Source organism: Myotis nattereri (genome assembly GCF_964212035.1).
Source record: "Myotis nattereri genome assembly, chromosome: 1".
In the NCBI taxonomy this organism is placed as follows: domain Eukaryota; kingdom Metazoa; phylum Chordata; class Mammalia; order Chiroptera; family Vespertilionidae; genus Myotis; species Myotis nattereri.
Genome location: NC_138075.1, coordinates 44,693,240 through 44,718,552, shown reverse-complemented (window position 1 = coordinate 44,718,552; position 25,313 = coordinate 44,693,240). Strand labels below are relative to the sequence as shown.

Below are 25,313 nucleotides of genomic sequence, written 5' to 3'. Positions count from 1 at the left end.
CCCCTTCCTAGCTGGGTGGCACTGGGTGCCTCTCAGAACCTCTGTTTCTCCATCTATGGCATGGGGTGTTACTCTTTAGGGTACTATAAAGATCTGAGGTGGTTGTGAAGCACCTGGCACATTGTAGGCACTTGGTACGCGGGAGGCAGTCATGTCTGTGTTGCTTTTCAAAGCTCAAGTGTCACTTCTCCACGATGCAGCCCTGACTTCACTGGACAAACACAGTCGGTCCTTCCTTTCCGCTTCAGCAGCACTCTGCTCTGCCCCTTGATCATGTCCAGGGCTGCACTGTGCTGTAATTAATTGAATACGTATGTCTCTGGGCTCCCCTTCTTGATCGCAGAACTTGTGCCCATTTACCTTTGACACCCCGATGCCTAGCACAGGAATATGCCTTGAGCATCGAACTGAGGAGGACTCTAGGGTGCTCTGGCTTCAGTGTGGGCTTGGGGATAACAGAGCAAGCAAGGGGAGGGGAGAGGTAGTACATGACCCACTTTTGCCATCTCTAGCGTGGCACCTAGTAGATGCTCAGTAAATATCTGTCCAAGGAATTGGTGCCCGTCCCTAAGTAGTAGCTTGTAGTAACATATAGTGTACATATGTCTACTTTCAAAGCATTCGAACTTCTATTGCATCATAGTGTTCTTCTAATAACCCTGCCATTCAGCCTGGGTGGGTGTTATCATTGTTTCCCAGCTGGGATACTATGGCACCGTGGGCTAGCAAAGTGACTTTCCTGCCTCTCATGGTACAGCAGTGGTGGAACTAAGACTGACATGCCAACCTCGCGTCTCCCTTAAGTGTCACATTGAAATTCCCCGGAGGCCAGCACTGCTTTTTCCGGAATCAGGGCCAACTGCCCTTTTCTCATCTTTGCTCACTCTTGCCCCTCTGTTCGCTGTCCTTGAGTTGCCCATCCCCTCACGCTCTGTCCAGTCTCATTTCTCAGTGGAAAATATTGCATGACCATCTTAGAAATGGCAGACACTCCGAGTCCACAGGAGCACCGTGGCTCGGGCACAGCGACCAGACTGCCTTAGCCAGGCGTCTTCCCTTGTGGAACTTCCCACAAGAACCTTGAATCTTTTGATTCCACCCAGACTGGAGGTGCCATCCCGCCGCTGCAGGAAGTAGAAACAGAAGCAAAAACAGCCACCCGCTGGTTCAGTTGGGTCTCCTGTGGTTTGGGCCGGGCTGGGTGGGTGTGGCTTCTTCCCCCTCGTGGCTAATCTCCCCCACCCTCCTGCTTCAATCAGGTGTGGGCAACAGGCCTCGACCTGGCGTACAGCGACCAGCTGGCCCTGACTCAGCTCGCCTTGTACCTGACCAACGGCCACCTGGACTGCAGTATTAGCACCCTGACAGTGCCCCCGCGCCCTCCCAAGGAAGAGAAGAAGAAGAGCCACCTGACTACCCTGTCCGCGCCGGTAAGCAACAGCAGCTGCCCGGCAGCACTGGGCCTCCGCTTCCTGAGCTCTCTCGATGTGCCAGGCTCTTCGGTTTAGGGCAGTGGTTCTCAACCTTGGCTGCACATTAGAATCACCTGGGAATCTTCTTAAAATCCTGATTTCTGGGCCCCGTCCTCCGGAAATTCTGTTTCTTTGTTATGGGCTGGGGCCACCACATTAGTAACAAAGAAACAGAATTTCCAGAGGACGAGGCCCAGAAATCAGGATTTTAAGAAGATTCCCAGGTGAGTCTAATGTGCAGCCAAGGTTGAGAACCACTGGTTTAGAGAGAGGAAAGAACCTCAGGCAAGTCACTTCACCTCTTCAAAATGTGTTTCTGGACCATAAGGGCACAGGTCAAAGGAGAGGGGAGAGGGCATTCCAGAGGGAGGAAGGTCTGGGTGGGAGGGGGAGAGCGTGGGGTGTTCCAGGCTTACATCTGTGTGGTGTTTCCCTCGGTTCTCTCCTCAGCTCACTTCCCTGGGAAAGTACAGCTGCTTCCATTACCAGCAACTTCTGATAAAACCCAGATTTTTCTAACCCCAATATTTTTTAGCTTCAGATTCCTAAACCCAATATAGTCTCCAGAACTTCCCTGTAAAGTCCTCATGGTCACACTATCCAAAACCGCATTTGTCATCTCCCTTCCCTATACTTCCCCTTGGTGGGTCAGGCCAGGGCCTATCGGACACACTTGTCTGCCTGTCAACCAGCAGTCGTGGGGCTGGCGGAGGTCTGCCAACCGCAGATCCCTGGGTCACAAAGGGCACATCTCCATGGGGACGGTGGGCTAGGTCAGTCATGGAGAAGGAGAACAACAGTCAAGAGACCAGACGGGCCTTAGTGTGTTGGGATATGAGAGGGGATGGGGCTCGGCCACAGCTGCTCTGACAGCTGCCAGAGGTTTCTTCTGCCTCGCAACAGTGGGCTTCATACCCTTTTTGCAAAGGGAGCTCGACTTGAGGTCCAAATATATCAAACAGATGAAAGAGGAATGCCCGCGGCTAATGGGACCCCACACTGGTGCCCTAGGTACCTTTTCAGAGAAGTATCTCCCACCTCTCTGCTGAGCCTCTCTGGGTCCCGGAGAGGCCTCTGGACTTAAAAAGCCCTTGATTGACAGTCCCCCGGGGTTCCCAGCATCACCCTCCTTGACAGGAACGCAGTGTACATTTGGAAGGGTAGCCTGGAGAGGGTGCCAAATGTCCTGGGGGACTTAGGTAGCAGCCTTTTTCTCCTCCTCAACCCACCTGTCATGTGGGGTACCCTTGCTCGCAGGAACCCCCTCGATCTTTCTGCTCATTAAGAAGAGAAGTAGAGCTGGACTCGGGAGGAGAAACAGACCCGTTTTAATCAGGCCCCGGGACCTGCTGAGAAGCTCTGAGGTCCAACACCACCTATGGCCTTCATCCAACCAAAGGGACCTCCAGAATCGATCCCAAGTTCAACGCTAGAGGGAAGGACAGCCGTAAAACTGGAGTCCTTCTGGCTTAGCAAACCCAACTCCGCGACATTTCTAAAAGGAAGCTGGAGCTGTGTTGGTGTTCAACAGGAGACTTGCCACGACAACTTGCTCCATTTAAGTACGTTGCTTCAGAAGGCCGTAAGCAGAAGTTGTGCTTAGAATGAGAAGCACTCTTTTATTTTCCCCATCTTGCCTGCAGGTTTCAGTCCCAGCTACCGGCAGCATATGGGAATTCTCCCGTGATCAAGAGTCTTAAACACTTTTAGGAATTGCCTGCACCCAAGAGGGAAGCATTATGATCTTCAATAATTCAAATGTCTCTGCAATCACTGAAGAAAGCTAGACAGGTTTTCTGATGTGGAGTAAATTGAAAGTGCTTTTGGTTTTAGGAGGATAAATGAATGTTCTCACCCTAGTGCCACTGTGCATGTGTGTGCACACACATGCCCCCATGCACGTGTACATACATGATAGGCGATTATCTTTTTTAATTGATTTTAGAGAGAGAGGAAGGGGGAGAGAGGGAGAGAGAAACATTGATTTGTTGTTCCACTTATTTGCACATTCATTGGTTGGTTCTTCCATGTGCCCTGACTGGGGGTCAAACCCACAACCTTGGCGTATCCAGACAACACTCTAACCACCTGAACTACTTGGCCAGGGCCGTGATAGGGGATTTTTAAAAAGTCAAGCGACCCAATGGGCCTTAGTGCACACACAGTGCAATTGACCATCAAACTGAAGCTTCCTGAACATGTGTGAACAGACTGTGAAGCTGTCAGGTTTAGGATCAGTCTGTTGAAAGCCCCCTTTGAAGACGGAAGAGAAAGGAACCACACAGATGAAACCATAATGAGGGCCCATCCAGAACTAACACCTGGAAAATGCTTCCTTGGGGCCGGTCCCTTTAAGTAACATGCTATGCATGGGGGAAGCAAAAACTTCTCCGGGCTCGAAGAGGAGCTGTCGTCCCACGTCTGAAGCAGGTGGCAAAGAACTGTCACTGAGACCCATTTAGGCCAGGTGCATGGGTTTCTGACCCAGGGCCCTCCGCGGATGACCCATGGAATTCAGAAACAAGACGTGATGAGTCCCAGAGGTGCACGTGTTAGAAATGAAAAGAAGTCACCTAACAACTTTTAAACTTTTAATGTAAAGTTCTGTCAGGATAGGCCTAAGTGGTCACCCTTTCCGACCTGTTTTTACGCCTCCTCTCTCTCTGTGGGGCCCTCCGCACCGCAGTTGGTGAGTGGCCAAGAGACCATCTTTGCAAACATCTTCAAACAACCCAAGTCATTTATAAGCATTTTTAACAGCACACAATCTGTAATGAATGATTAAGTAAAACCTTTTGTGTTAAATTATGATGTTAATAATGATTCTGTCCCCGGTAATTTATTATGAATTCTCCGATGCTTCGGGTTTGATTTTGATAGAATGCAGCAACAACCAAGTTTATGTGATGACTTTATTTTTAGAATTCCTCCTTTGAAGGCACACATTTCCCCCACTACTGCTGCTCCTGTAATTATATACAAAACCAATCACTCATTACAGTTAGGATACATTATCTTCCAGACAGATGAGGCTAAATAAGCAGCACATTAATAATTCAGAGAGCAGTTCATTATGCATGTGGATGCCTGCTTCGTAACTGAAATAAGAACCCCATCAGCCTCTGCCAACCCTTAAACAATAGTTCTGTGTTATTGCAGCCGCATTCAAGTTTACGCTTGTTAAACTGCTACTTGGATTATTTTATCAAACATTCATTTATTTGTGGTCCCTTACTGCCGAGAACAGATTTTGGAAGCTCCTTTTTTAAGTTAATGATTTGAGCAATGGGTGTTATTAATTCTCAGAATATTATAAACATGATTAATTTTCAGGCAGAGATTTATTACATAAGGATTTCAACTATGTCAACTGAAATGCATCACTGTCAAAACAAGTATCATGGCAAAAATAGAATATGCTCCACACTTCAAGTGCCGGTGCTCAGAACTAAATCGATTTAAATTGTGGCGGAAGCAAAATTACATTCTCCAGTGAAAAGGAGTATTTCCAGCTTCCTTTATTTGGCTGGAAGCGTTCTTGTTAGATTGTGATTTAGAAAGGTAGTTTAATAAAACTAGACTTCTGCCGATAATGTGTTGTCTTCTATTTTCTCCCCCTTGTTTTACTAGAAAGGGCTAACCTCTGGGATTCCCACGCATTCCCAATGTGGCCAGTGGGAATTTGAAGTGAAGAGCACTAGTCAGAAGTCAGGGGTCATGAATTCTGATTCTCTGTCTGCCGCAGTTTTCTCATTTGTAAAAGAAGGGAGAGCTAAATGACCCTCAGGTTCTCCTGAGGGATTTGATTTTGTGGGGTCTGGAAAGTGGGGCTCTCTACCAAGCCTTGCCCAGGCAGCCTCGTATATAGGGGGGAGGAGACATGTCCTGTAAGGGGACACAGGAAGGGGCCATCCCTCCACACCCCAGCCTTCCATTAAAAGGTCTTGTTCTTGCAGAATCTTTTAGGAAGGAGTAATAATGTCATGACAGGTCACATCCTAAGTCCTCATCAGCCATTACCTTAGCTATCAGTCATACTTTCAGCAAAAATCAACTAGAAGTAAATTCAGCAAGTATTTAGTCAATAACTGCTTTGTGCCAGACACTCTACTAAGCCCAGAGGCGATAGGATGAGTAGCAAAGAGCTCCAACTTTACTAGGGAACACAGGTGGGTCAGCAGATAGCTATAATGCATATAATAATACGATCAGAATGTCCAGAATGTATCAAGCCTGACCCCATGCCGGGTACTTTAAGAGCTTTACATGAATCCTTATACAACCCACATATTAGGCGGGTGCTATTATTATGCTTGTTTTTAGATCAGAAGACCAAGGTTAAGAGATGCTAAGCAAGTGTAGAAGCCAAGGTTTAAGCCCAGGCCTGTCAGACATTAGGGCCTGTGTGTCTGACCATTGTGCTATCCACCCTGCCTTGCAGTGGCTGAGCATCAGTGACTCAGCCCCAGAACAGAGCTTAAGCTCATCCCTGAAGAAGTCTCTGGCCACAGAGAAAGCTCATCTTCCAAAAGAGGCTTCATCTACCTGTGTGATGAGGTTGTTGCCATTATCCACTGGATTCTAATCTGCTCTGAGCCTGGCCGAGACTCAGTGAGCACTGAATGGACTGAGTGGTTGTGGAGGAGGCTTCTGATACTATAAAACCCATCTAGGTCATGATGTCCTTGGCGAACTTTACAGCATCCAAAGAGAGTAGATTATACAAGTTACCCTTTTACAAATGGTGTTTTATCTTTGTATAATGTTTTATACTTAAAATAGAAATGAGCATATTTGAACCCCTGATAATCTTGAGAAATAAAGAAGACAGGGGTTATCATATCCATTTTACAGATTAGGGAACTGAGGTTATGTAAAGTTAAGTGAGCTGCCCAAGGTCATAGAGTTAAGTAAGTGGCAAAGCCTGGGTCTTCTGAGTTAAGTCCCTTTCTAAAGAAAAGGTTGATTGGTCAGTTGGTCAGTTTTTATTTTAAACTAGAGGCCCAATGCACAAATTTGTGCACCAGTGGGGCCCCTCAGCCTGGCCTGCGGGATTAGGCTGAAACCGGCTCTCCGACATCCCCCGAGAGGTCCCCGAGGGGATTGCAAGAGGGCACAGGCCAGACCAAAGGACCCCACGGGTGCACGATCGGGCTGGGGAGAGACGTGGGAGGGCTCCACGGTGTGTCCAGCCCATCTCGTTCAGTCCCGACCAGCTGGACCCCAGCAGCAAGCTAACCTACTGGTTGGAGCTTCTGCTCCCTGATGGTCAGTGCACATCATAGCAACTGGTTGACCAGTCGACTGTCTGCCCCCTGGTGGTCAGTGCACGTATAGCAAGCAGTTGAGCAGCCTTAGCATATCATTAGCATATTATGCTTTGATTGATTGAATGGCCAATCGGACACTTAGCATATTAGCCTTTTATTATATAGGATAATTTCCCTTATTTGTGAAATTATTTTGATTAAGAAATAATAATGAGCTCACATTTTTATAAGTATATTATTTTATTAAAATATTTTTATTGATTTTTTTTTAGAGAGAGCAGGGGAGAGGGAAAGAGAAAAACATTGATATGAGAGAGAAACATTGATCAGCTGCCTCTTCTGTGTGCCCCTAGAGATCAAACCTACAACCTGGGTATGTGCCCTGACCGGGAATCAAATTGGTGACCTTTTGCTACACGGGATGATACTTAACCAACTGAGCCACACCAGCCACAGCAATGAGCTACCATTTTTTGAGTGCTTTCTCTGTGCCAGACACTGTTCCACGGTCCTTACATACTCATCCAAACCTCACAGCACTGTGCCCTGTGCTATCAGGCTGGATAAAAGACAGCCCCAGATCACTGACACCTTTTTCCTATAGAAACCACAGAGCTGGTTAAGTCTTAAAAAATATAGGAGTATCATGTATGTTCATCTTTGTTATCATGATAATTACACAATTATTAGGCACTTAATATATGCCAGGAATTTCACCGAGCATTAGGGATGCAAAAACATTTTGACAAACTCCTGTCCTTGAGGAGTTGGAAAGAAATACAAAATAGCACCGACACAAGGAGAAACCTACGTCCGCATTTAAGTGCCAGTTAAGCAACAGCCCCACAACCTGCCGCTAAAGTTCCTGGGATCAACTGTGGACTGGGGGGATGGGGTGAGGGAGTGGGCAGGGAACGCCTTATTAACAACATAGAAGTCAGTCCATCCCTAAATACTAAGACAGCCACTAAGCAGTGAGGAGAGGGAGACCCCCCCCCAGAAGAAAGAACCGAAGCAAAGAGAGCCCCTGGTCTGTTAGGAGATGGCAATGGCCCTGCTGGGCTGAGGCAGAGAACCTGGGGGTGGGCAGTGAGAGAAGTGGTGGGAGCGGTCCACTGAGCACATTTGGGAGAGTCTGCCCACCCAGCCAGGTATGTGGACTGCATCTTAAGGCAAGGAGGAGACACTGGAGAGTTCCGAGCATCGACCATCCTGGGTTCAGGAGACAACCATCCGATGGTCGTGCTCAGAGCCCCAGGGACCAGCGGGGAAAAGGACCCGCCTGGGGAATAACGTTCAGTGTAGGTCCAAAATGCTCCAGGCCCGGTAGATGCTTTCAAAGAAACAGCAACACAGATAATAGCTGCCATTTATCAGGTGTCAAGAGCTGTGCTAGGTGCTTATTTAATCATCCAAGTTCAAGATCACATGTATAGCAAGTGGCTTCGTGCGGTTGTGGACCTCAGTCAGTCTGACTCCATGTAACATTTCACTACAGACTTCTGCTGGCATCCCCACCTCCCACGGAGGACGGAGAGCAGCTCCCCAGGCAGCAAAGTCTGGACGAGGGTGGTGATGGTGATGGAAAAGAGGAGGCAGCTTGGAGACATACACCCAATATCCTGGCTTTGCTTTCAGATTCTTTATGACTCAGAGCCAAGGTCTAGCAGGAGGAGGAATTGCAGCCTGTGTCTGCAGAGAGGAAGAAACCTCGGGCCAGCCTGTCCTCACTTGCTGTCCAGAAACACACACTGGACACTGAGCTCTTCTGCACGGTTTAGAGCCAAGACAAACAGCACTGCGCTGGATCCTGCTACCAGACGCCTGCCTACCTCTCTCCCTCGCTGACTGGGGCCTGATCTCGTATTTGCTGGTTTATATACTATGGCAGCATAAGACAAGTTTAGAAGACAAAAATAACCTTGGAATTATCTTGTGAATTCATGGTAATTACCATGCAATTACATGCTCAGTAACCACAATGGAATTCCAGAGTATTTACAGTTCACTTCCATATACAAAAGCTCAGGCTTCTGGGCCTTCGTGGTGCAGGCAGGAGCATGGCACGGCGGGGCATGGCAGGGCGAGCAGGCCTGGGGACCATGCTCTTCCCCCATTGACCCAGCAGCTGAGCCAGAACGTTTTGTAGCTGGAAAGCCCACCAATAATTCCTGACAAGTCTACCAGAAACACACCCTCTCCCAGAAGATGTCCTCTGAGGCCAAGGACTAGAGTGGCTGCCCTGAGCTGTCACTCTCTAGGGATGGTGTGACTAACCTCTGCTCTTTCTGAATCACCGGCTTCTGCCACAACGCACTCATTAACCACAAGTCCCCTGAATTATATAGCCTTTGAGGTCTTAAGTCAGAGGGAAGTGCTATCCAGTTATTGTATTTTGTTTATCTATTCTTTCTTTCATTCAGAAAACATGGATTGCCTGTTTTGTGCTCACAACTTGCCCAGCCTTGGGATTCAGAAATCAAACAGTGCCTGCCCTCAGGAAGCCTCTGGCCATGTAAGGGGGTCAACCAGGGGAACAACTCCTGATCGGCCAGGTGACGGCAAGTACAGGTGTGAGACCAATGAGGCTCAAAGAGGTTTTCTCTTGTAAAAAGGAAATTCCCAATGGCTGCAAATGGGACAATACTAACCAAGGCACACAAACCAAGATGCATGATGAGCCTGGGAGCCTAACATTTTTATAGATGTGGACTCAGCTTCCACGTGGGAAGAGCAGGCTTCATTAATAGTCCTGACGACGGGACCATCAGATATAATACTTTCTGTCAATGTTGAAGAGACATAATATGTGGGGGAAATATGTCTCAAAAGGTGACCATGAAATCTGTGTGTGTGTGTGTGTGTGTGTGTGCGCGTGTGATGTTCAGTCTCTGCTGGGCACTCAGTCAGCCTCAGTTCCCCGTGTGATCCCAGAGACACACACACAGAGAGAGTGAAGCATCACCATAGATAGTATCAGGTCTCATGAACCTTGCAGTCCGCTGCGGATCAACAGCATCTTTTTCCTTTTATTCCAAGTACTGCACTAGGGCAGGCACCTGGTTGCCCAGCACTTGAAGGATCCCAAAGTTCAAAATCTGGGCCAGGAGCCTTCATTTTCTATGCCCAAAGGTTGGCCGTGGCCCTGTTTGCCATTCTCCAAGTTTCCAGTTATCCAAGGACAAATATAATTGATTGTCAAAGGCAAATATCACATGTCACGAAGGACATGCTACAGAACTGCCAGGTTCCAACACTTTCTTTTGTACATATTAAATTTTAAATATTTTTTTAAGAAATATTACAGCTGAAATACTTTAGGCCTACTGGAGCCAGTCTCTTCGGGGTAGCTCCCACTGATAGGCAGGCAAAATAAAGAATGTCAGTTTCCCAAAGAAAGCAGTTGAAATAACAGTTGTAACATTGGTGCTGCCAAGGAGCGGACTGTGCTGAGTGACTTGCTTCCGAAGAGTACAGTGTAGAAAGGGGGAAAGTCTACCTACGCGAGAAACCTGGCCAACAGCACCTTCACCAGAGACCAGGATGCCTTATCAGTACCCTTGATTGAAGGTGATGAGAAGGGCAGTTTCCCCATGTGGCCCTCCTCTCAAAAACACATTACCCCATTCTAATCATGAGAAACATCGGACAAACCCAACGTGAGGGGCATTCTATGAAACAGCTAAACAGTGCTCCTCAAAACTGTCAAGATCATCGAAAACAAGGGAAGCCTGAAAAACAGTTACAGTCCAGAAGAACTTAAGCAACGTGGAAACTAAATACAATGCAGTAGCCTGGATGGGATCCTGAAACATAAGAAAGGAGGAGGGGAGAGAGTTAGGGGAAGAACTAATAAAATAGAAATAAAATCGAAAATAGTATATGGACTTACGTTAATAGTAATGTAGCAATTTGGTTTCTTAGTTATGACAAACAATGCATGATCACATCAGTGTAAGATGTTAACAAAAAGGGGCTGAATATGGGGTAAGTAGGAATTCTCCGTATTATCTTCATAACTTGTCTGTTAATCTACAACTATTCTAAGATCAAACGCTTGCTTACATATTTTGTAAGGAGTCTTACCTTCAGTTGCGGTCTTTTCCAGACGAAGGCAACCCATCGCTACGCGGTGATGACCACCCAGCTGAAGCACAACAATATGTCGCTGATTTTCCCCTATGTTTTCCTCCAGATGTGTAAGGCCCATGGCATCGGCTATGACATTGAGGTACGAAGGGTGACAGTTGGCCAGAGCTAGACCAAATAAATACAGGCCTGTGGACGATCCAGGCAGCTAATAATCTGGGGCCCCTTCAAACAGATCCTCTGCAAACACTAGTTTGACATGCATTTAGAGGAAGGCTGAGTGATGCTTAGGGAAGGGTAGAAAGGCAGCTCCACACTTGGTCCTGGGAAGTTCAGCTCTCTCACCAAACTTGCACACCCACCTTGGTAAAGCAAAAGCTTGGTGGCTCACCAGACTTAGGAGGAATTTAGGGGGCCATTTCTTGATTCTGAAGCATACCCTTAAGCTCCCTCACCCCACCCAAAGCTGTTTAGCAACCTCTATCCTCTGTCTTAGTCTGCTCCAGCTGGCATAACAGCACCACAATAGCAATTTATTTCTCACAACTCTGGAGGCAGGGAAGCCCAAGGAAAAGATGCCTGATGCTGTTCCTAGTGAGGGCTCTCGTCCTGGCTTGCAGATGGCCACCTTCTGTGTCCTAATGTGGCACAGAGAGAGAGCTCTGGTGTCTCTGTAACCTCTTTTATAAGTACACCAGTTCCATCGGGACAGGGCTCCACCTTACAACTTTATTTATCCTTAATCACCTCCTTAAAGGCCCCATTTCCAATACAGTCACATAGGGGTTAGGGCTTCAATACATGAATTGGGGGAAGGGCGGCGGGGAGGATATGCAGTTCAGTTCATATCATCCTTCTACCTGAAAATAGTAGTTTCTTTCTAGAAGGTGTTCTCATAAAAACAATTTTTCCCAATTGGAGTCTTTTTTTGGTGATTTTGATGCCCCGTGCCCAGCTGCTGCATCCATAATGTAGATGGGCGCGGGCAAGTGAGATATAATATCTCCTACCTAAGCCAGACCCTCCATTTTTGTGCCTAGAGACTCATGTTACTCTGAGAAATAGTTTCATGGTTTTGCACTTTGATTCAGAGTTTTAAATCTCTGCCACTGATGGCTGTTCAAGACCTAAGTGACCCATGCACTCTTACTTGTGGGAGACCCACCCCACGACCCCACATCACAGCAAACCTGTTAAAATCTGGTCTTCTCTCACATTAAATGTACTTTATAGATAATGACATAAGAATTGGGCAATAACCGATTGATTAAATGTTTTGATTTGCAGATATTCAGTTCTACATTTATTAATTTTGATTTTTCATACTTGAGAACAAATTCAAGTGTTTAGGGACCCAGTCTTTTTATAGGTCCTTGAAAAACATATAGACCTTAGGCACAAGGCCAACAGTGAATAGAATGGCCTTACTAACACTTGGCCATCTCCACCACACTGTAGGGCACTGCCAGGGTGCGTAAGGCCCTTTGATTAGATTGATTGGTGCTGTTTGCAAACATATAATGGAACTCATAGTCTCTTGCAAATTACATTAAAATTGGTAAAATATAGAAAGAATGAGAAAAGCCAGATTGAACTGATTTACCTGAAATTATTGGTTACATCTGCTCAACACAATCCCTTTGGAATTAGTTTTTAGCTACAAACTGATGAGACTGAAACACATCTATGTGCCAGAAGGTGGCTAAATCTAACTCTAGCTTTATGTCAATCTATTGGATTTATTTTCTCCTAAAATATCAAACGGAGCAAGCTCTGTGAATAGGCATATGTGGCAGGAAGTGTCCTACCTCGAAGAAAACGTACTCCCTAACTTCCTATTGCCTGAAATTATTATTAGAGATTGATTTCTTTGGCTAGAGGCTTTGTACTTGATTGAAGTTCTAGAACTCCTGGGAAAAAGGAAAGCACCGATTTTATTATGTTATTTATACCTTTGTGGCTCTGAGTTGATCAGATTCATTTCTAAGAACAAATTTTAGGGCAGGAAACAGACCGCCATGGCCCAGGGGAAACAGCGGATGGTGCAGAGGGAGAAGTCCCACTGAGGGTGAGGAAATTTACAGAAAGGCGCAGAGGGTCAATGAAGACACAGCTCTGCCTCCAGGTCACCTGTGCTGAGCAACTTATAAAATGAGAGAGATGAAATGGGAGAGAAAGACAAATAAGATTGAGGGCAATGCAGTGATAGAACCATAAGAAGACGAAAAAGATAACAGAATAAAAGAGAGGATAAAATCCAGAAGAATCCATTTTTTTTAAATGAGAAGAGGATAAACAGGAAGAAAAAGAGCCAAAAAATAAACAGAAGCACAACCAGAAAGAGAGGGGGTGGAGAGAATAGAGTCCTAAAAATCTGAGGTGGGAAAAAAAAAGAGTCATGTGACTATTTGGAAATTCTTCAACAATGTCCTGCTCTAGTTTTCCTGAGATGGGTTCTCATATGTTTAGGCCCATGAGTCCATCCCTGGTCAGACAGTCTACTTTTTCTCTTAATTGCCTATCTTAACAGGCAGGTGATGAACCAGCTTTTACAAAGCACCTACTATCCGCTGGCACTGGGCTAAGTACTAGTACTTCGTTATCTCTTTAATCTTCATATCTCTTTTGTAAGAAGCTATTATTTCTACCAGATCACACTGAGGAATTGGGTTCAAAGAGTATAAGCGCTTTCACAAGATCAGGCAGCCAATTGTTCTGTAGAACTGACATTTGAATCAATAATTGTCCATAGAGTCAAACACCAAGCAGTCCCCTATGTGCCTTTTCCCCCACCTAAGGACCACCTTACCAACTCACCCAAGAATTCTGGGAACCATTTCAAATTATTCCACCTAGGTACCCCTTATGTATTCCTCAGCTAAAGAAGCACAAACTTCTTCATAGCCACCGTGACTATTTCTAACTTACAAACGAATTGTTTAACAATTAACTTCTCTAACGTTGTATTGCCTCCTTGGATTATGCTGAATCTAAAAAGCTCAGTGTCACCTCTGCTACCTCTTCCCACTGGTGGTCGAATTTAATGTGGGTGCTCTTTCCAGAAAAAGAACAACATTAACAATCTATCATCGTCAATGCTACCAACAGGAACATTCTTAAAAGTCCTTACTCTCAACATTATGTTTTTCTTCCCATTATCACAGAATTTCAAGTGACATTATATGTTTCCTCCCATTATTCTCACAGAATTTCAAACGATGTTGCTTGTCCCAAATCTCAGGGAAAAACAAAAAGGGAAATGAGATCACCCTATGAGTTTATTTGTCCTTGCTGAATAGTGGAAGGAAGCATTGCTGAGTTTGTAACCAGCTTGGTGGGTCTCATGCTTGGTATTTCTGCAATGCTGCAAAATACCCCCACTGATTTCCTAATGAAATGACGTTTCAACGAAAGCTACATGGAGGAGAGCGTCATGTTCACTGCCTGCGACAGTGTGAGGAGGGCTGGTCTCCCACACACATAGGCAGTGTGCCACGGTCCTAAACAGCTCCACCACACCCAGCAGGCATTTCCCAAGGCCAGGATGCTGCCATGGTGGCAATCATTAGGACTGTTCAAAACATTCTTATTCTCCTCTTCCGGGCACACAACGGAAGTGTACTTCCTCAGCCCTCTCCCTGCAGCCAGGCATGGCACTGGAGCTTGGTTTGGCCAGTGAAATATGAGCAGGTGGATGTCCTTTCTATGCAGGAGCCTTTAAGAGCCACTGCATGAGTTGCCATATTCTTTTCCTGCCTTGGAAATCATGGAAGTACATTGAGATGGAGCTACGTACAGCCCGGGTCCCCAAGTGTACCAACAGCTACTAGGAACCCATGCCAACCACGTGGGAAATGGAGCATGGGCACAAACCACACTGTCACTGTTATAAACAACGAAGAATTGTTTGTGGGGTTTTTTTAAATTCCTGCAGCCTGACCTAACCTATCTGATTGACTCAGAAATTAGTATCAAGAAAAGGATGCTCCCCAAACAGAAAACAAATATTGTCATTTCAACATGGAATTAATATAAAAAGTAATGAGATAATTTACTCTTTTGTCCTAAGTTTTTCTTAAAGCTACAGCACATCTAAGTTTCAATGACTAATATTTCAAGTTCTCAGTAGTCCCATGTGGCTAGTAGCTACCATATTGGACAGCACAGTAAAGGGTGTGAGACACCATACAAATCAATTTGTCAGTGGTTCTCAACTCCGGCTGCCCATCAGAATGATCCGAGTGATTCTGATGCCCAGGCAGATAACCAGGCAGGGCTGGGACTAGGGTGAGGCAAGTTAAGCACTTACCTGGTACCTGGGTACACTGTCTTGTACCCAGGGCACAAAACTTAAAGGAACACACACACACACACACACACACACACACTCGGTAATAAAGATAAATGATATTATAATGCAATATGTTAAAAATCAAATTTAATGCCAAAAAATTTATAATGAACAAAATATCAAAATTTATATGCAAACATACTGATTTTCCTTAGGCTCAGGCTCCTATGGCTCAGTGTGACACTGTACCCAGGGCCCAACTAAATCAGTATTTCCACAGATAGGGCCCAGGAACTATATTGTTTAAAGCACTCAGATGATTTTAATGTGCAGGCAGCCTTGAGAGCCATTATTCTAGTCCAACATCTGTCCTCCTGCCCAGATTCCCTGATACAATGGGGAGTCAGTGGGCATTCATAATTCTGGAGTGTCATATCTCTTACCAAATCCCCAAAACGTTGTTTTCTTTTTTGTACTTCCAGAGATCAGAAGTTCACAGCTTCATGGGGCAGCCATGACACCATTGAACAGCTCCAGTGCTAACTTTTATTAATTTGGAGAACACTGGTAAAATAATAATTTTCAAATAAAATAATGCCTCTCAGACAGATACAAAATTAAACATGAGATAAAGATTTTATTTAACAGGGAAGATTTTAGGCAGATGTTATAACCAGTACAAAAATGAATCCAAAAATAGACATCATTATAGATCAGGAATATTGAAGTGAGTGTGCAAATGGCACAAAACTGGTTTTTCCACAAGGGGAGCAAGAGAGAAAGATCAATGAAATTATGGACAGAATCTGCTTGTCTCTGAATCACCTACAACCTACAGAGTTGCAAAAGATCTCCCATAGAACGAAGGACATAGAATGTGCCACAGACAACACACAGTTTTCCACTGAAATTCAAATTATTTTCCACACAACAAACTGCTTCTCTATATTTTTTTACCCGTTGCTCTTAGAATAGTGGTTTCAAACTTTGACGTGCGTGAGAATCATTTGGGAAGTACGCTAACATGCAGACCTCCTCCCAATGATCCTGAGCTTGGATGATGCCCATGAAAACGCGTTTTAACAAGCATTTAACTAGATGATTTTGATGTGAGTATTCTGAGGATCTGACTTCCAAAACACCTTGTCCTGGACAAGCAGTAACAGTGCTGGTGGAGATGTGGAATAAAGAGAGCCCAGTAGGAATGGAAGTTGATTCAGCCACCATAGAGGTCCCTCAAAAATTAACAATAAAACTACCATATGACCCAGCAATTCCACTTCTGGGTATCTGCCCAAAGGAAACAAAGTCACCATCTTGAAGAGATATCTATACCTCCATGTTCATTGCAGCATTATTCAAAATAGCCAAGATATGGAAACAACCTAGGAGTCCACTGATGAATGAATAGATAAAAGAAGATATGACGTGTGTGTGTGTGTGTGTGTGTGTGTGTGTATAATATTATCCAGCCATAAGAAGGAAGAAATTCTGCTATTTGTGACAACATGGATGGACCTTGAGCACATTATGCTAAATGAGATAAGCCAGACAAAGACAGATATTGTATGATATCACTTGTATGTGGGATCTAAAGCCAAAGCTATAGAAACAGAGAGTAGAATGGGGTTGCCAGGGGGAGTGAGGGGGTGAGAATTGTAGATATATTGTTAAAGGGTACAAAGAAGATGAAGTCTAATAATGCACAGCATCGTGATTATAGTCAATAATACTATATTATATACTTCAGAATTGCTAAAAGACTAGATCTTAAATGTTATCATTGTAAAAAAAGAAATAATGTGATGTGATAAAGGTCTTAGCTAAAGCCACAGTGGTAATCATATTGCAATATATTAATATATCAAATGAACATGTTGTACACCTTAAATTTACACAATGTTATATGTAAATTATATCTCAATTGAAAAACAACAACACTGTCCTAGAGTATATCTACTCCATATGCTGGAGACAGCCTTTCCCACTGTGCTTCTCACAGTATTTACAGTTAGCTTTAGACTTCAGTTCAAATCTGCCTTAGTGGTCATAGTACAGTACATTTCCTTCACTTTGTTTCAACATAACATGCTATTTCTTTTCTCCCCATTCAAATTTTATAGGGCAGACAAGGAACTGTTTTCATATTTTATGAGCACTTGAAGAGAAACAAGTTGGGAATGTTGTGAGTATGTCTATGAGATACAGTAAGCTAAGAAAATAGACTATAACAACCAACAAGTATGACACTTCGCATGCATTTTTTGAGAAATTTCTAAATTGAATTTATTGGGGTTACATTAATAACATTATATAGGCCTAAGATGTACAATTCTATCATTCATCATCTGTATATTGTAGTGTGTGTTCACTACCCCAAGTCAAGTCTCCTTTCATCACCATGTATTCTCCCTTTAGCCTCCCCTACCTCCCCCACCCCCATTTTCCTCTGGTAATCACCATACTACTGTCTGTCTATGAGGCTCTTTTTTAAATCAGCATGCTGATTTATTGGAAGTCTAACTTATTTTAGTTAGATCTTCAAGTGTTTCACACAATGACTTCAGATGTGTCAGTGGGAGTTCATGAATATAATTGATTAATTATTCAGATTGATGAGTAAGAGGCTAGTTTCAACAACATATTACACACACACACACACACACAATCTGACTCGTGATGAGCAAGCTCAGATGTTGTAGTTGTGGAAGGGCTACTGGCATACTTAGAAAAGTGTTCTGGTGCCTTTGGCAAATGCCCCCCCCCCCCAAAAAAAAGCAGGGTCTGTGGGCCCTCCTCATACCCAGTTTTGGCCGCGGTCCAGTCTTCTCAAGATGCACGTGTGCTGAGAAGAGCCCCGCTGGGGCGCTCAGGAGGCTTCTCTATGCTTCCCTGTTTCCTAGGAATTTCTCTCCAGGGGATATTGGAGAGCAAGCAAAGTTGTCTCCTCATCTAGGACTCAGAACTTTAGAACCACCATCTTGAATTGTGTCTTATTTCATATCCTGGAATATGGTTAGTGGGTCCTTTAAAATCATCCTAATTTATTGGAAAACCGTTTCTGCCCTATATGTCTCTCCTTATAACATCTAGAGCAGTGTGACCTCACATTGAAACACACAAGCTCAGACCTGTTCTTATAAAAACTGACCAAGCAAGAGCCTATTCTTCTGTTAAGTATCAATGTTCCTGAACAGCCTCAGTTTCTCCCCAGATGTTCAGTCTCCTAGACACTGGTCCCACATGAAAACAGACAGGCAGAGATGCGCACAGGACAGGTCTCTACTCCCTATCCAAAGTACAGTTCTTTGTTTTACCAAAGTATTATCAGTTGTAACAGGCATTATAAATGATTTAGCATGTCGACTCCCAGTAAGTCAGGAAAGGGCACCAGTAGCCAGAACACCAGAGATGAAATATTTCCTGTTCCACTCCCTCCAAACTTGTCACTGATGCCAGGGCTGTGGCAGGACACAGGCCACCAGGCAGTTACTGGGACTGGGAGCACCAAGCATTCAACTGGATTTGAAGATGGCAGCTGGGGAATATGAAATGTGTATAGTTATGATTCTGACTGAGCCGGTAAGGTTCAAGGTCCAAGTACATTTCTAAGCTCAGGTTTTCAGACAATGGATCAGTTAAGTACAAGAACTAGAAGTCAGAACGCAGAGACATGAACTCCACCTCACTGGGCACTGGCTGGCACGAAAGGTCGACTGAAAAGGACAAGCAGGGCTGGGAGTGGAACTAGGCAAACCCCACGCATGGTGACAAGGCTGGGAGGGGTGACTGCCCTTCAGAAAAGAACAGCCAGGCAAGCAAAAATTAAACCGGGTTCAGGAACCTGGAGGTCATCTCAACAAGCAGCACCAGCCAGGAATGTTCCAACTCCAAAGAGTAAATGGACAACCTGAGGTCTGGGTGGAAGGAGCAAGACCGTAGGAGCTCAGAGAGGAGGCTGCTTTTAGAGACCCAGGTCGGCAAGGGGTGCATGAAGGGAGCCCATTAGCAAAAGCTGACACTCAGGAACAGGACTTGTGTCCTAGAACTGACAGTATGAGACAAGGATAGTGTTAACAGGGCAGGGGCAGAGTTCCTGAAGTATGGGCCCTGGAAAGCTTTATCCAGGTGGGTACTAGGGCATAGAGGAATAGGCGAGAAGAAAACTATCACAGAATTTAGGAGTTGGAAGAAGAGGCTGTTTTGTGAAAAAGGAACACCCCCAATCATCAAACTGACCAAGCAGCAAGTTTGACTTGATTCTGAAATCTACAGAATGAATAATTACCAGGGGTGGGCAAACTTTTTGACTCGAGGGCCACAATGGGTTCTTAAACTGGACCGGAGGGCCGGAACAAAAGCTTGGATGGAGTGTTTGTGTGAACTAATATAAATTCAAAGTAAACATCATTACATCAAAGGGTACGGTCTTTTTTTTTTTTTTTTTTAGTTTTATTCATTTCAAATGGGCCGGATCCTGCCCGCGGGCTGTAGTTTGCCCACGGCTGAATTAGACCAAGAGGAACCCGCCCAACTGTGGCTACACATGCCCTGAGATATCAGGCAAGGATGCCTTGACCTGCAGACTAGCTTTGGTGGTAGAAACAGTCTTATTGGTGTATCTTCTAGATGGTTATTCCGCTATTCTAAGAAATAATCCCATTAGAGGTCACACAGTAGATTGTGTCTCCTGACCTCAAATCCATTGTTGTTTTCACTACACCACAATGACTATATTGTGTGGCCACCTTTGAACACTTTTATGGAATATAGAGGTTCTCAGCCTATTGTGAGGTGCTTCAATACTTATACAAGTTTATATTGAGTTTACTAATTTACTTTTTCTGACTATTAGGTAGGATTGAGGATTATTGCTGAGATTCTCACTTGCATCTAGTGGTGCTTTCTTGAGTGTAAGATGAAAGGGTGGAATTATAGCTAGTATACAGGGATTGCACTAAGGCATGGACATGGAGGTTGAAATAGACAACTTAATAGACAGTGGCCAGGAGACAGTCCTCATTTTCTGGAACTGAATTGAAAAGGAAGAGATGAGCAGAAATAAGCTCCCCCCCCCCCCCTTCATGTTGCTTAAGTTTTCTCTGGTGCTTTAAGGAGAAGCTTTCCATGAGAGAGCTGGGCTCCACTTGGCTTTACTGTGATCAGGTCCTATTGGGTGAAGAAGGTCAGATGGCCACGTCTTTAGGAAAGGTGAGGGTTCCAGGATGGGATGACCTTATATACCAGAACTTTGTGGCTTAGCTTTACCAAGATAACTTCATACCAGCTCCATTTACATTGGAATATTTCCTGGAATAGTGGAATTTGAAGAGAAATTTCAGGGAAGCGAAAGTGAAGGAAAATCTAGAAATGAATTAATTAATAGGGACGTAAATTAATTAAAGTCCATCCAGCCTCTTAGTTCCCAATCTGAGAACCATGAACCCCAGCAGTATGTGGGCCTCTATATCATACACACGCATGCACACACATACACACAACTATACTTTTTTGAAGTATGGTTCTCAATATTTTGTATATATCAAGATCATCTGGGGGACTTGGTGAAACTGCATATTCCTGGGTTCCAAGTCCAAAGATTAAGATTTTATTGATCTGGGGGAGAGCCTGGGAGTCTGCTATTTTAGGAGCATCCGGGGTCTAATATATACTGACCCTGCGGAAATAAAACACAAATACCTTTTTTAAATTATCTATTCTGAAGTTGCCTTGAGTGATATTTATACTCCTAAAAGCAGAGACACCAATGTTCAGTAGCTATAAGGGGTGGGGTCGGGCAGTCTTTAGATGTGGGAAATATACCTCACAAAGTTTGGGAGCACTGATCTAGTCCAATTCCTTCATTTCAGAGATAAAGAAATGAAGACCCAGAGAGATCAAGTAACTGTCCCCAAAGTCACACAGTCAGTGGCAGGAGAAAGAGCCCTGGTCTCCTGCCTTGGGCCCTGGGAAGCTTCCTAGTCCCGCCCTGACCCCAGGGAAAGCAGGATCAGGTTGGAAGGCAGCCTTCCCAAAAGGTCTAGGTCTGAGATTCTAAGGTGATTTATTTCACAGGTAACAACTAGGAAAGAAGTAATTGCAAAGTTTTTTTGCAGCTGACTTAAGGAGCAACTAGCTCTTTAGGTTCAGCCCCTAGGGCAGAACAATTTTTTTTAAAATTAACTCATTCATTTAATCTATTCTTTTCTATTGATAAAGTTCAAAAATAGCTAGAAATAAATACCTTGGCGTTTGTTTTCAAATTAAAATTTACAATGATCTAGTTGTTTAGAAACACAGAATTCTACAGGATGGTTTGCAAGTCATCACTGAGATTTTCTTAAAGTGTGTGTTCAGCTTTATAAAGATAGCTGCCCATGAAAGAGGCATTTTCTTTGAAATATAGTAGTCTTATTTTAGCTTGCTGCCATTTCTCAATGTGGGTAGGGCACCACTTACAAGTAGTAGAAGGAGTCACTTGTATACATGAAGTAGAAAATAATACTGAGGTGCAAATGTCTCTGTAGGCAAGGAAATTGTTAGGCATGAATTACACTTAGCAACGATTCTATTAAACTAACTTAAACAATTTTTTAAATGAGCTTCTCAATACTCCTGTCCTCACTCAGTGGTAGCCTTTGGCTACAAATGACTGAATCTATTCCTATATTCTGCTAAGTTGATTAATAAAAAATATTTATTACACAAATCCTTTTTGTTGACAAGTTAAAATGGAGCCTCATCTTTCATATCTCCCTGAAGATTGCCACCTTGTGAGATTGAAAATACTCATTAAATTCCATCACCAGACAGGCACAAATGAGAGGGTGATTGTTTTTAAGCATGTGAGGGGAATCATTGGTAAACTCATTTGTTTGGATATCATTAACAGAACAATCGGTGAGGATCTCCAGGGGGTCCTCATGACCTTTGCTCGCAATCTCTTTGTCATCCATCAAGAAATATCAGCACCTAATATGCAAGGCGAGACCAATTTTAAGGTGAGGTGTTAATTAACTAACGATCCTGGTTGATTTCTATACAAGGGCTGAAAATACCTCATGCTGTATTGTAAACAAGTGCTAAACCATTTTTTTTTATTGTAAGCAGTACACTTTTACAATGTGCAGGGTCAATACTGTAAGGTTCTCACTGAACCTGTTAGTTAAACGTAATAGTTTGAAACTTTTTCTTTGAAATATGGTCGTCTTATTTTAACTTGCTACCATTTCCAAACCCAAGCTTGCACTACAACCGGGCTTTCTGATGTTGGAACTGAAATTAAAACATCACAATGGAGCCCAAACAGAGACTGTTGCAGAAAAAAAAAATCCTGGCTATCACCTACCCACATTTCAGTGTCTGGTTAGGGATTCCTGGCGAGCCCAAGTTTCTAGGACAGAGGAGTTCTGAGGCCAGGAAGGACAGTGTGTTTAGGGAAAAGCTCAGCACATATCTGAGCCATCTACTCCACCCTGTTCCTCCAAAGTGGGTAGATGTTCCATCACTAACTGTTGAAGCTTCCAGAGAATCCAGTCATGTGTAACTGACTAAATGTCTCGAAACTCTAGAAAACAGGAGCAAGATCTGTACAAGATGTTTTAAAATACCCGCTGAGCAGAAATGAACATTTAGCATTGATGATCAAAGTTTTCACCGGATTTCCAGCCTGAGCCTTCATCATGTTTGAACGGGTCAAGTAACTCGAAGGTCTCAACTGGAACCTACATGTTATTTTTCTCTTAAATGGAAAGCCCAACAAAAGCTTGATAAGAATAAGATTTTTTAATATGTTTTTTCCTTGAGCTAGGCCCCGGTCCTTCTAGTAATGGTGATGATGATAATAATTCAATGTGATGTACTCTTCAATGTGATTTTATGAGTTGCAAGATTGACCACTGCTTTTCCCATAACATGACTGAGAAGATTTAATTTTAAAAGGGCCCAGTGTTATAATAACTTTCACAGGTCCTAAAGGATCTATGCTCATCGTTTATATTCTAAGTTACTGCAAGCTAGCATCATCTTGTCATTACTGCTATGCACAAAATTCTAAGACTGTCTGCACATGATCAGATTAGTCTGTCAAAATGTAGGTAATAATCAGAATCAGATGGTGCTATGGACTTAATTTTGTCCTCCCAAACTTCACCTGTTGAAACCTTAACCCCAAAGTGACAGTATATAGAGATGGAAGGGAATTATGTTGAAATGAGGTCATGAAGGTGGTGTGGGATGATGGGATTAGTGCTCTTATAAGAGACCAGAGCATTTGCTCACTCGCTCTCCTCACCATGTGAGGCTACAGCAAAAACCTGGTTATCTGCAAGCCAGGAACTGAATTGGCTAGCACAATGACCTTGAACTTCCCAGCCTCCAGAACTGTGAGAAAGAAATTTTTGTTTTTTAAGCCACCCAGTCTGTGGTAGTTTGTTATAGCAGCCTGCATACTATGACAGATGGTATATCCCCAAAACTACACGGATTTAGTAGGCTCTGAGTTTGGACTTGAGGTTGGCAAAGCCAACTACTCATGGCATAATGAAGGCTATTTTTCTGCCCTTTGTCTGACTTTCAAAATTATCAGGTTAGATGTTCTAAAGTAGATTTTTTAAAATATCATGGTTTCTAGCCTTCTCATGTGAATCATTATTATCTTGATATGCCTACTCTTGATAGAAGGTCAAAAGGTAAAAAGGTTAAATTTCAACAAAATAGGAATAATAAAAACTTGAAAAGTGAAATAGATTCATTTTGGGTAGTATATCCTCATGACATTCTAATAAATATTTTTAGTTTAGCAACAAGGATTTACTAGCAAAGTAAAGGCTGAATGAAAATGGAAGGTAATTTGCCCTAACCAGTTTGGCTCAGTGGATAGTGCGTCGGCCTGCGGACTGAAGGGTCCCAAGTTCGATTCTGGTCAAGGGCATGTACCTTGGTTGCAGGCACATCCCCAGTTGAGAGTGTGCAGGAAGCAGCTAATCGATGTTTCTAACTCTCTATCCGTCTCCCCTCCTCTCTGTAAAAAATCAATAAAATATATTTAAAAAGAAAGTGGAAGGTAATTCAGAAAAAAACATTTAATAAAATCCAAAATCCTTTTTTTTCCAGAGAGGGAGGGAGAGAGAAACATCAGTGAGAGAGAGGCATTGATTGGTTGCCTCCTCTACACGCCCTGACTGGGAATTGAACCCCCAACCTAGGTATGTGCCCTGACCGGGAATCAAACCTACAACCAACTGAGCCACACTGGCCAGGGCCAACTTCCTTTCTTGATAAAAATAAAAATAATAATAATATAATAAAAACTCAAATTAAAGATGTACACAATAGAAGCCCATTTTTTTCATTACTACATTTAATAGACATTAAAATTTCTATAAATATTTCCAAGTTCTTACAGTTTTTATATTCATTTCATCAGGACTGACAACCAGCAACTTGTAGATGATGCTGGTTGGTGGAGCACACTTTGAGTCAAAGTAGTCTAAATCACACTTAACTCCAAAAAGGAACAAATGCTTAGTGGTGGGGAGACTTGCGGGGGGGGGGGGGGGCGGGGGGGGAGGAAGAGTTGTAAGAAATGTTTAAGTCATGAATGTCGTTTTTATTGTTCATTTACAGGCCATCATTGCTGAGGTTGAAGTCATTCTGGGAGTAACAGAGGAAAACAAAAAGCGATTTGAAGAAGAGCTACAATCTAAAGATGATAAGAAAAATACCTCTCTGAGCCTGATATGTTTATGATCCTGGAATACATTACTGAGTTTAGATTCCAACTAGAGCTAAGAAAAGGCAGCGTTTCTTTTACTGTTAGGAATAAAAGAGGAGGGGAAAAGTTAGTTTGCTTTGTTTGCTAGGAAGTGTATCAGCACACACTATAATGTAATTCTCTAAAAAATTAAGTGATCTTATTTTACTTATTAAACCAAAACCTATTTGTGTGTCTCTTCCTCTTTCCAAACTAAGGGGGGAAATATCTAACAAGAAATGTACAAGTCTTACTGATATCACCTCTGCATCTACTTCTTTCTAAACTTCAGGATAGTGGAGATTTTGTTTGAATATTTTATGAAGTGTCCTCCTCCTATTTCTAATAGTAATTTGTCTTCTGCATTTAAAAAGTTAAATAAAGGCTTAACCATTGATATTTGGCAAAACAAAAATGTCTCCTTTTAAAGAAAATTA

The 25,313-nt window shown here is 43.5% G+C and overlaps 1 protein-coding gene across 1 annotated transcript in view; it reads left to right on the top strand.

Moving 5' to 3' along the window:
• The window catches only part of IQCH (IQ motif containing H), a gene marked incomplete at its 5' end in the record, with an annotated part of 200,887 nt that extends 175,774 nt beyond the window's left edge, over positions 1–25,113 (top strand). The window contains 5 exons of the mRNA XM_081088533.1: positions 1,260–1,430; positions 10,851–10,973; positions 17,246–17,307; positions 22,015–22,123; positions 24,750–25,113. Coding sequence (XP_080944659.1) covers positions 1,260–1,430; positions 10,851–10,973; positions 17,246–17,307; positions 22,015–22,123; positions 24,750–24,872 — 588 coding nt within the window. The 3' untranslated portion in view covers positions 24,873–25,113. The remainder of the gene's footprint in view (positions 1–1,259; positions 1,431–10,850; positions 10,974–17,245; positions 17,308–22,014; positions 22,124–24,749) is intronic.
• Between the last annotated feature and the right edge of the window lie 200 nt (positions 25,114–25,313).